Source organism: Dromaius novaehollandiae, chromosome 27 (assembly GCF_036370855.1).
Source record: "Dromaius novaehollandiae isolate bDroNov1 chromosome 27, bDroNov1.hap1, whole genome shotgun sequence".
NCBI classification, from domain to species: Eukaryota; Metazoa; Chordata; class Aves; order Casuariiformes; family Dromaiidae; genus Dromaius; species Dromaius novaehollandiae.
This window is the reverse complement of record NC_088124.1, coordinates 1,186,115-1,198,141: the sequence shown is the minus strand read 5'-3', so window position 1 is coordinate 1,198,141 and position 12,027 is coordinate 1,186,115. Positions and strand designations below refer to the sequence as shown.

Here is a 12,027-nt window from a genome sequence, read left to right as displayed (position 1 = left end):
AATTAAACTGCCTGAGACAGCTGTTAAACATACAGCTCCTAAGTGCTTTGCTTGGGTTGGGAGAGCAAAGGAAAACAAGGAAACGTGCTGGCTGCTTAGCTAAATAATGAGCCAATGCTCTGGGTGGGTCAACCAGAACCTGGAAAATGGATCCTGTACCAAGGATCTGCAGGGGATAAAGAGCAAAAAACAAGAATAAAATGCACGGGAGCAGGAATTCAGAAGATCACGTAGGGCAACGACATTGCTGATGATACTGTTCTTCTCGCCTGAGACTGTACTTCAGAGCTACTGCTTACAGATAAAGGGCTGTTTTTCAGGTTTAATGATACTGAATTTAACAGTACACACACCTGAACACATCAGTTGTATGTCAGCTGTTTTGCCAAGAGAAACTTTAGAAACCTGATCTATTCAATATAGGACTTCTGGTCTGTTAAGAGAGAGCTTTTTAGTACAGCAAGCACATGGTCCATCAAAAAGAGTGTAAGCCAGGAGAAAGTCACTGCAACAGTTTTTGTAGAGACATGGTACACACTGGCTTAGTAAGAGGTAACACTGGACTTAGTCTAGCTCATTGAAGAACTTTTGACTTTTATAAGGAGACAGAGCTGAGGGAAATGCGTGCTATATACTATGCAGTAATTCATATTTGAGTATTATAAGAGGCCTCTTCTGACTTTAAAAATGCAGGACTGTACATCCCATTTATCACAGAAACTCTTCCAAATTACATCGGTCAAAGTTATGGATATATAGCCACTCTGCCACAGTTTGGAGGAATTAATGCTGGTCTAGCAGAGAGAAAATCCTGCCTATCGCCGATTCATTCTGAAGACACAAACAGTTCACTTTGGAGCATCTGAAACTAAAGGTTGATATATCCAACAAGAATAACATTTAGCTTCTTATAATCCAGGGTATAGCAAGTGCCTCAGGCCCTAAACAAATAACATAGATGTTTTCAGCCCTTCTTTAGGAACTTAGGATATTTACCCCCCAACAAAAAACTTGCACGCAGCCTGCACCTGCTAAGATAAACAAGACTTTCATCAAAAGGATTATTAAAAGGTATTTGTTTTGAAAGAAATGCCTTTAAGCACTTTTGAAAGACAGCAGCACCACGAGAGGGTGCTGTGTTTTGTGGCAAGGCTAATTCTGCAAAGCGACCGATTATCATCAGGAGCTTTGCTGTTGAAGACAACAGTGCATGCAAACCAACTCCACAAGCCCACTTCCCTTAAGTTTGTAGCTGGAAAGCCTATAAAACTATAAGCCATTTCCATCCAGCGCTTACTTGCAAGGCCCTCAAAAGCAGCTTGTCTGGATTTTCCCCTTTTAAAACAAAGTTTAAAAAGATCAACTGAAGGTTTTTCCCCCCCGCCAATAACCACGTTAATGCATGAAGCTTAAGAATCCGAGCAGCAGAAAGAACTGAAATCCTAGAAAAGCAGGAATTTTTATGCTGCACAGCTCCTTTATCTGAAATTACTTCGTTGCTTTCTACTGTTCAAATACGATCGATTGTTAGAAGCCTGCAAATAAAGACACACATCATCATTCGACTACGCCAGCATGCATTTGTTAAATTTTCATTTCCTTTGTCAATATGGCCCCTTGCAAACATTACAGTCCCACAAGAATAAACCTGAATACAAACACACGCAAAAAATGTGACTGACACCAAATTTTGCAACTTTTCTATCAACTCTATGCAAATCTAACTGTGTGGAAGGCATTCTGTAAGAATCATATTCACGTTAATAGTCCAAGCAGTGATATAAACTACATATGGTCAGGTGAAATATTTCTATACTCTTCCTTTCAGATACATTGTTAAGGGGATAACAGACTTCATATAATTTCAGCTGGTAAATCTTGCGTCTCATCCAAACTCACTGTTTAACTAAAAGGTAAGGACAGACAGTCTCCTTCACCACCTTCTTCCTCCTCCGCCTGGATTCAAGTGAACAAGAACCTACCACTGTCGCTGGTAAGCTGTTCTACAAGTTAGCTTCAACTTTTCATCTTTCCCAGTCCACATTTTTTTTTAAACCAGAAATCTCATTTGCTTACTGTCCCAGAAGTTATTCCTGATTGCTTCCTGTAAGCTATGTTCAAGACATTTTCAATAAACAAATCATAATCCTTTTGCTTCTTTTTATAGGACAAGCTTTCTAGCCCCCCAGGTAATATTTTTCTTCTGGCTCTTTTCTGAAGCCTCTCCTGTATTTTACAACATCCCTTTAAAACTGCAGGTAGACTTTCAGTTGCAACCTTTCCAATGTCACACACACAAAAAAAAAAAGACATGTCACTTCCATTATTTTGCTAGACGATGTCTCATAGTACGATCCAAAAGAATATCTTAGCAATTCTTGCCATAGAAACATGCATTTTTTCAGTTAACTACACCAATCCATTACTTCCCAGGATGCCCACCCTGTAAGCGTGACCTACATTCTTTGTTCCGAGATCTATGATCTTGCCTTTGCAAAGGTGTTATGTGATTCTTGCCTCCGAGAGGAAGGGAACAGACTCGGTGACTCAGGAGGTCCCTTTTAGTCTTATGTTTTTATGGCTGTATGAGAAATCCATTCAAAAGAAACTCGGATCATCACAGAATCTATGCAAAATGGCATAAAACTGAGACGGCACCGTCACTTATCATTCCAATGGTGTCAGTGTGTCACCCAGCAATCTTCCTTTTTGAAGGAGAACTAATCCCTCTTTGACCCTGTTAAAAGGCTAACATTAGTTGATAACTCCAATCACCGGCTAACCTAGTTTGTGGTAACGTGACCCTTGCTTTGCAATTTTGAGCACAGGTGATTTTCTAACAAAAACATTCAACTCCTTGCTAAGAAAGGCCCTTGGATGCAGAAACACATCTTACATGCAGAACCCTGCAGTAAGATAGGCTTGGTGGCATCTCTCCCATTTGAGACAAAAACTATGCTGTGTTTTGCAGATTATGTACTGCAGATTAGCAAAGGAAAAACAACAAAAGCAGAAATCCTTCCCATTTGAGAACCACGGCCAAAAAGCTGAGCTTGCAACGGGGATCACCTCTCTAGCCCCAAGCGTTTACGTCCCAACTCCAGCCTCGGCGAGGAATGAAAGCCGAGGTTAAGTGACTCTCGAGTGTCAGAGCAGGCTGCCCCTTGGGATCCAAAGGTGGCTCTGCAAAGACAGAAGATGAAACCACATGTAGGGTCCAGGCATCACAACAGAACAGGTACCAGGGTTTGCATGCAGGAGATGTCAGTCTTCACTCTCAGTGGAGGTCACTGCACACTAAAAATGGATACGTAGGTTCTGGCAGCACAGGGAAGAAACAGCAACATACCAGCAAAGGGCATTTTTGCAAATATTCGGAAAGCAGCACTGGCATGATGAGCTGGAAATTCACGGGGCATGAAAATCGGTGCACCAGGCCAAATTCAAGATCTCCGATTCACTTCAGAGGTCACTGCTGCAGCCCTGACCTAGACCTCCAGGCAGAGCATCCGCCAATACTGAGGCCACACTTAGCTTTCAGTGCTGAAGGGCATCTGGCCCTGAGAATTACAGCGATCTTCAGCGAAGACAGAATACGTGGTAGATGGACCTGGTCTGATCCCATAGGTCCATTCTCAGATGTGTCCGACTGGGGAGCCACACGGACAGCACAGACGACTGTCTCCAAAGGGCTTTGATCACAGTTCTAGAAACAGTCTCTTTGGAGCCCTAACTGGCAGCTTTCAAACCTGGATCTTAATCCCAGTTTAACTCAGATTAAGGGAGGATGTGATTTTAAAGTACAATAGCCATCCCAGAATAACTGTACACGTAGACACGCTATTAGACAATCCTATTGATTTCATCAAGCAGCTAATAAATCAAAAGACACCCTGAAATCTCAGCTGACTACTATTTTACCTCTGGCCGAGGGATTTCTCTACAAATTGCCGTCTCTGTAACAGCAAAAGGCTGCTACCCAAACTATTTACAGAACTCTCAGTCCAAGTTCTCTGTTTAGATTCATTTTCACTTGAAAAGCATCTACTTTCAATGAAAAGCACCTACCTAGACATATATAAGGGTGGCAGGTTATATGATCCTTAAAGTTCTCTCTGGCTTTTGGAAACATTTAACCTGATCTCCTACCGAACACAAGCACAGAGTTCTACCCAGCAATTCGCAGATAACATGGGTTTGAAAGAAAGCCTATCCTAATGGGTATACAGGCATGAATTAATTTCATTCACAGGCAGCTTTAGTTTTGTTGCTGGGGAAGGGGGGGGGGGGGTCTTTAGCCTGGAACTCTAATTTCAGCTTCTAGATGACACTGTTTATGTCAAGTTCAACAAACAAAGCAATCCGCAGAAGTCCAAACCTTCCACCACTATTGCCCCACATAAATAGTTCCAGACTAAACTGTTTAAGTTTTCCGTAAGTTAAATCAAGTATTTAAAAACCCTTACTGGAAGGGACTGATTCAAGGACAGGATATTCTCATGATTCTTCAAATGCACTCCAATTTTTCAGCATTTCTGAAGCGCAGGAATAAACTGCTGGTGGTGCACCATGCCGCACACCACACTTAAGTTACCAATAGTAATATAATGCTCCTTCTTCATATTTCCCTGATAATTAAACATCAGAGGAGACAGGTAAATAAACTACTCTGAACTTACCTAATTGCAAAGTATGATTGATGGCTTGAACATAAAGTAAGGGTTTCCTGGGGAGCCTAAAGGATCTATTTTTCTTCACAACAATTTGACAGCATGTAAACTGGTAACATTTTGGAACCTCAGCGCTGAGACATCTCTTCCAAAAAAGCATATTCTTGATCTGAAAGTGTCAGAAAGTGGCATATTCACCACCTCCCTTAGGTTTTTTCCTAACAGCTGATCACCTTCACCGTTAAAAATGCATGTCCTATATCTAACTCAAGTGAGCCTAGCTTATGCGTAACAAGAACCAGGGGCTGCAAGCCTTCCTCTACAAGACTGATGAGCAATGTAGTACCTGTTATTTTCTCCCTGTGAAGCTTGCTTACACATTGGAATCGAGTTATCTCTCTGTTTTCTTTTTGATAAAATAAACAGACTGAACCTCTGTAGACTGTCAAATCAGAAGGGATCATCATGATGAATTTCCTGTTCAGGAGAAATTACAAGATTTCTTTACATTAATTCCTGTTTTAACTACAGTATAGTTTTCAGTTTCAGCATTGGGCAATCCCCAGGACCCTCAATAAAGCTGCTCCAACAGTTAATTGCTTTTAGTCCATTGTTTAATGGAGATTTTTCTCCATAAAAACACCAAAATAAATACATAAAAGAGGAAGGTGGGAAGCAGAAAGGGTTTTCAATCCGGATCTGTTCCCTCATCAGGCCAGCAATGCAGGCAACCAAGTAGTTGAATGAGCGGCCAGGAACAGATACTGCTTAAATCAACGTTGTTCCTGAAAAAACATCCCAGAAGAACAGCTTCAGTTCTTACAAATCCTCTAGCTTAAAACTTCACCACTCAAACTATGGTAAGGATAAGTTTTTCAAGATTTATTTTTTTACATGCAGAGATTTTGACACTTTTCTGTACCCTCTCTAGGGCAAGTCTTCTTTTCAAAGCATGAAAATCTCAAACAAATGTACCACGCTCACTACCACGCTACTACAGAGGTAAAATCATCTTCCTACTCTTTACGAAGAAATTCAACAGCTGCATTTGCTCATTTAGCCAAAGCAGCTACTCCAACCTTACGCTGGTTTTCCACTAGGCTCCACAGTTATTTTTCTACAATCTCCCCTCCTCTAAGACTGACCTCTGCTCCTTTGTTCCTAAACGTATGACCTCATACCGAGTCCTACTTTAGTGCTTATTGTTTCATAAAATGCAGCTTATTAGGCAACCAGGATCACTCTATAACAACGAGCTACCCACTGTAAACCTGCAATCTATATGAAATAATTTCTTTTGTTCTTCTCGACCTTTCCTGAAAATTAGATATTGTTGGCTTGAGATCCTGAAAGACCAAGAGAAACGTATCCTCCATTACGATTTCTCACTAATGGTTGAAATAATCTGTGATTCCTTCAGCGTTATATCAATTTTGCACAATACTCATTATTGTAATTAGAATACTGTCGATTAATTTATAAATTCACATCATGTCAACACAACTAACTTAATCAAATATGCAGTCTCACAGAAAACAATACAACTGGTTTGACAACGCCAGTTTTCATATAATCATATGTCATATAATCATCTTTTGCGTTCCTATTTGGTACTATACCAGCCCTTCATCTACCCTGGAGCGAGAATTAGTTAACAACTCTTGTACCTATAAAGAATTTAAATGGGGACCTTTCCATTTTCCTCTGGTCCTCTGAAAGTTTCACAGTATTCCAGGATTACTGAAAAATTGAGTCAGTAATTTAGAGATCTCCAGTGTCAATTCCATCAAGATTTCAGCTGTACTAGTAAAGCCCTTCCAATTTTAAAATGCTTAGTCTTATCAGGGCAGACTTAAGGTTATTTGGAGGCCTTAACTGCATTTTTCCATATCCACATTCTTTAAAGCAATGACATTTAGTCTGAATTTCCTCAATTTCAATGCTTGGCTGCAGAAAAATTACAACATTTTAAATATATTGTCCCTGTAGTCCAAGTAGCAAGTTGCTTCCAGGGTAAACTGGATTTTGAAACTGATGAATATGGTAAGTAACACTTAAGTAATTGCTCTTAGTCATTTCTTCACTTGCAACGAAGCAGCTCTACAAGTAGAAAGGAAGATTCCATTTCCAGATAAAAGTTGTAGCAGGAACAGTATAACATGCTCTACATTTTACCTTTTATTATTGAAGCTACACCTCAAATTTGTTAAGACATTGTTGTTTCACTAATTAATATATCTGCTTCAAATAACAACAATACTCTTCTCAAACAGTACTTCATTTCATTCCTCTAAGTGCCCCTAACCAATAATTTACAGAGCTATCATAAAATCTACCAGAATGTAAGGTCAGCACTTGACATGCCAAATTTTGCAGTAACCCACTATTCCAGCTTACCATTTAAATAAGGAGATCATAATAAATTATGTTTTCAGTTCATAAAAGAAAAATCTAACGGCAACACGGCAGGTGATGCATCACAAACAAGTTGTATGCCATCCATTTTTCTGTATCAACTTTCTACCTTTGGTTCAGCAGCGCATAGTCAAAGCACTTCTACTTCATGTAGCACATTAACTTCAAGCAGCAACCACTGCTGGTAAAGCTTCTCTTCTGGCCTGAACACTTTGCTGCCATTGGGACTATCTACTTTATGCTGAAGACTGTTGATAAAAAGCCTTCACCTCGTTTTTCCATGTCATATAAAACAGAGTCAGCGAATATGGTTATTTTTGCATCCTTCAAAAGACAGTCAAGTCAACGACAGTTAACACAGAGATTACAGCATCACAGAATCATTAAAATAAGAGCAAAGCTAAGTCATCAGTGACGACTGGAATGAACTGAACTGGAATGAAGAGTAAGAAAGCTTTTGGGCACTCAGGTGGAAATTCTGTGAAATTCTAGCACTGCTATGCAGAAATTATACCTCCTGTTATAGTCCTGGATACTCTTTCATCCTGTGAGCACGAAACTAGCATCTAGAATCTACCAGCTCTTCCATCCAGACATCTACAGCACATCAGATGCCTTGACAATAGCCTCCTCACAAAACAGTTCACAATCCTCCAAACCTCCATCACAAGACAAGCCACCCCAGATGGTTTTTTCCAAGCTTATCCGGTGCCCAGCTAATGCTAGTGGAAAGGTACCAGAGGAAAAAAAAGTGACCCCTCCCTTTCAAAGACCAGGGAGCTCTCCTTACTGGGGCCTGGTGCTGAAACATCAGGGCTGGCTTACCAGGAATAAGGACTTCTTCATGATAAAATTATTAAGTCACAGTTGGGCATCACTGGTCACGTCTATAACTACTTTCCATGAATCTGTGGTTGCAGTTCACACACGGAAGCAAAACTCCATCTGCTGATGAAGTTCAAGACAACAGAGTTTAAGCCAAAATAACACAAGGCCAGCAATCAAGTTATGAATTTCTTGTTCATCATGGATCCCGACAGTCCACAGCACCTGCTTGCTGCGGAGCAACCCCAGCTGGTGATCCGAGTAAGGATGCAGGCAGAAGCTTCAGCTGGACACAGGAAGATTTCCGAACATCAGCCGGTGCTGAACAATGCACTCAGTTGGAACATACATAATTTTGTGAAAAGATCAATATAATCTGCAGCTTACAGTGCTACAAAACCCTTGATTGTACGGGAAAGAACAATAACTGAATAATCACTGTGTTTCCTGTTTTCAGGCCAGAAACAACATCAACTTCAAGACTTTTTATAGTAGGTTTGTGAGGGCTCCCTCTACGTGCTAGGCCAGTGAATGAACAATCGCACCAGTCATCCAAGTAATTATCTAGGGTAGATAAGAACTCTGGTAGCTAAGCTCTCGCGAAAAACATGCCCTACATAACTATTAGGTGTTCAGCTCTTAGCAGCTTTAACTATTTTCATTCTAGCTCTAAACATGTTCAGTGAAACATATGATCATAAATACAAACAGATATCAGCTTTTTAGTAAGCGGTGATGAGAGTACGCTGAGAATGCGGTTGTAATAGGTACTTTATTCTTTAGGGGAGCTATTCATTTATGACTCTCTAATAGATAGCGTAGCTCACAAAAAGCATTTATTATGGGTTTTCAGCTTTTTATACATGCCGCCAAACAGCACAGATGAGATTTTTAAACTAAGTCACAAAAGAAAAAAAGCTTCATAAAAATTCTGTTCTGCTCACAATTGCTGAAATACTGTTGAAAATATACAATCCAAAAAGAGTATTCTACTCAAAAAGATTACATAAGTTCAGTGCTGACTGTATAATGAAAACCATCTTACCCCCTTAACTGTGAGTCAGTATTTGGCTCAACCACATGAAAAGGGGTATCAGTATATTCTACTATATATTCTATATAAATTCAAGGAGTGTTCTTGTGCACATTCATACAATTGCAAACTGTGACTCCTCTTCCAAAAAAAAAAAAAAAAAACAAAAAAAAACAAAAAAACCCCAAAAAACACCATCTTCCTCTCTGAGGAGATTCACGTTATTCAAGCTGCTACAAACACATTTCTATCATCTCAGACAGTAAAACACGACAAGTTGCTTCACTTTATTTTAATTCAGTAGGAAAGGGATGGTTACCAACAAGAGTCCCAACAATGATCAAAACATGAAACTGAGGAGCATGTGATTCTCAACGTTATTTCTCTGAACTCAATGTATCACTTGCAAAACTTCAGTCTAACATAAATGTTTTGTCAGCTTCACCTCTCGCTGGATCAGATTTAAGGCTCTCAATAGCCGTTCAGCATTCTAGTTGTTGCCGTCATGTTAACTACCTCAAGCCAGCTGCACCACCCGACTTGCACCACCCTCTACTTAGAGAAACAGCACTTCCCTCAACATAAAGATGATTCACACACATTTGTTTAATTAGATCTTTACTTTAGGAAGCCCCTCTCCTCACCACAACAGTTGTTTACCCCTTTAAAAGAACTAAGAATTATGACCACACAAACTGCGCTTCTGAGATCTTTAAGAGTAATTCTTGGCAAACAGAGTCAACTAACAAAAGGAAATCAGAATTCACCTCACAATTTTGAACGTATTACACCATCAGTCTAGATGATGACGATGTAGATGAAGGCTTATTACTCTTCCCACTGTGTATTGCATTCTAAAATGGTGGCCATGTCTGTCTGGGATTCAGCTCGCAAAGACACCAGTCAAACTCACAGCTGCAGAGTTAGATGTTGTTCAACTTCAGGGAACAGTTACCTGTATAAAAACTACGCCAGAGCTCAGGTGCAGCCAGAGGAAGGCCCCTGGGGAGCCAAGCGCAGGCGAGGAGAGGACTCCACACCACCACAATGCCAACATGGAGGGCAACACCCAAGCAGCTGCCTCCTCCAGGGCTCTGCACGGGGACCGCTCGCCCCAGCAGCGCCTCCGAGCCCAGGGCTCCGGCCAAGTTGGAACTTTTTGGGGGCCGGGCAGCGGGGGCGGCGGGGAAGGCGCCGCTCGGCCTCCGCGACGAGGCGGGGAGCGCGGCGCGGCCGGGTCAGCCCTCTCCCCCCGCACGCCCCCGGCAGCCGCTCCAGCGACTTTCCGGCTGGCCAACTCCAACACTTGGGAGCGACTTTGCGGCAGGAGGCCGGCGGCGGAGGGGGCGTGCGGGGCGCCTTCCAGCCCCGCGCCCCGGCCCGGGGCCGTTTAAACTTTCCGTGGACGGAGGAGGAGGACGAGGAGGGGGGCGGCCTGCTGCCCCCCACCCCCGGGCCGCGGTGCGCGCCGCCCCACCTGCCCCGGGGTCACCTGCGCGGAGGGGCCGCCCCCGCCGGCAGGGGAAGGGGACGGGGACGGGGCGGCCGCCGGTGCCGGCCGGGCCGGGCCGGGCCGCCACACAAAGGCCGCTTCCCCCGGCGGCGCCATGCGGGCACTCACCGGCGGCGGCCGCACCTTGCAGATGCCCGTCTGCTCGGCGATGGGCCGGATCTTGTGGATGAAGGCGAAGGGGTCGGCGAACTCCTCCCAGCTGGGCTCGAACACGGGGCACTCGGGCGGGGGCAGGAACTCGGCCATGGCCCGGGCCGCGGGGGCGCCGGCAGCCGCTCCGCCGCCAACCGCCGCTCCAAACAATCCTCCAACAGACGCTGGGCCGCCGAGCGCCGTTCGAACGGGACGTGCGCCTCCGCCGGGAGGAGGGGAGGGGGGGCCGGGAGGGAGAGCGAGGCAGAGAAAAAGAGTCCGCCCCGGCCTGGGCGGGGGCTGGCGGCCACCCCTCCCCCCGCCGTCACGCGCCGCCCGCCCCGCGCGTGTCTTTGTGCGGTGGCGCCCGGGCCGCCCCCCCCCCCTTCCCCCGCACCGAGGCTCGGCCGGGCCGCAGGCAGGCCGGCTCCCCCCGGGCGGGCGGGTGCGCGGGGACCCCTCGCTCAGCCATTGCGGGGCAAGGCGAAGCGTCGCCACACAAGTAACCAGGCCCCGGGGCCCGGCGGCGGAGCCCGGGCAGTTTAGCCTGGCGGAGAGACGGCGGCCTTCGCCGGAGGCCGCACGTTGTTGGCGGTTCCCCTCCTCCGTGGGGTCCGGAGCGAACACCCGCTCGTTGGCGGTCCTTTGCGCGTTGGAGCATCGGGGCCCACAACGCGCTGCTGCCCTCCGGTTCGAGCGGCCTGGGCAAGCAAACGGCTCGGCCATCGCCCTCCTTCCTCAGCCGCTCGCCTCCCGCTTCCTAACGCAGGCACTGAAGCCATTTCTTTCGGACCCTGCCCAGTTTTTAGGAAGTTGCTGCTGTTTCTCCCATAACATGCGCCCCGTACTCAGTGTTTTAGATGGATTGAGACCTCGAGAGCGTTGTTTAGAAAGACTCTTTATGGAGCATCGCCAGCACAAGCCACAGAAACGTGTCCTTCCTCCCCCCTCAGCGACCTCCGACACTGCAATCGCCCCCAACAAAGCCCCTCTCTCCCCGGCGCCTCAGTGAAGCGGGGTCAAAGCCTGGCGAGGCTCCAGCCCCCCGCCCCCAGCGCACAAGATGTCCGCGCAGGACACGGCGCTCCTTCCCGGGACCGCTCGGCCTCCCCTGCCGAACACAAGGGCTCCTTTGTTGCGCAGCTCCGTCTCCCCGGGCCCGCGCTCCTTCCCGCTGCCTCGTAACGGCTGATCCTGTCAGCACAGCGAGCGCGGGCGCCCCCCCGACCCCCGCTCCCCCCCCAACAGCCCCTGGCCGCCTCGGGACGGGCCGGCCGCAGCCCCGCTCCCCACCGGGGCCGGACCCTCCCCCCGGTGGCTCCGTAGGGGCTGCGCTTTGTGTGCCGGCGGGGGGGCGCGGGGCTGCGGACGGGGGGCGCCCGCCCCGGGAGCCCCGGGGCCGTTAAGCCGCTCATGCGTCGGCGAGCAGCACATGGGCC

The 12,027-nt window shown here is 45.9% G+C and overlaps 1 protein-coding gene across 1 annotated transcript in view; it reads right to left on the bottom strand.

Annotated features, from left to right (window-relative positions):
• Window positions 1-10,855, bottom strand: part of KDM5B (lysine demethylase 5B) — a 60,713-nt gene extending 49,858 nt beyond the window's left edge. The window contains exon 1 of the mRNA XM_026101230.2: window positions 10,565-10,855. Coding sequence (XP_025957015.2) covers window positions 10,565-10,702 — 138 coding nt within the window. The 5' untranslated portion in view covers window positions 10,703-10,855. The remainder of the gene's footprint in view (window positions 1-10,564) is intronic.
• Window positions 10,856-12,027: the final 1,172 nt, after the last annotated feature.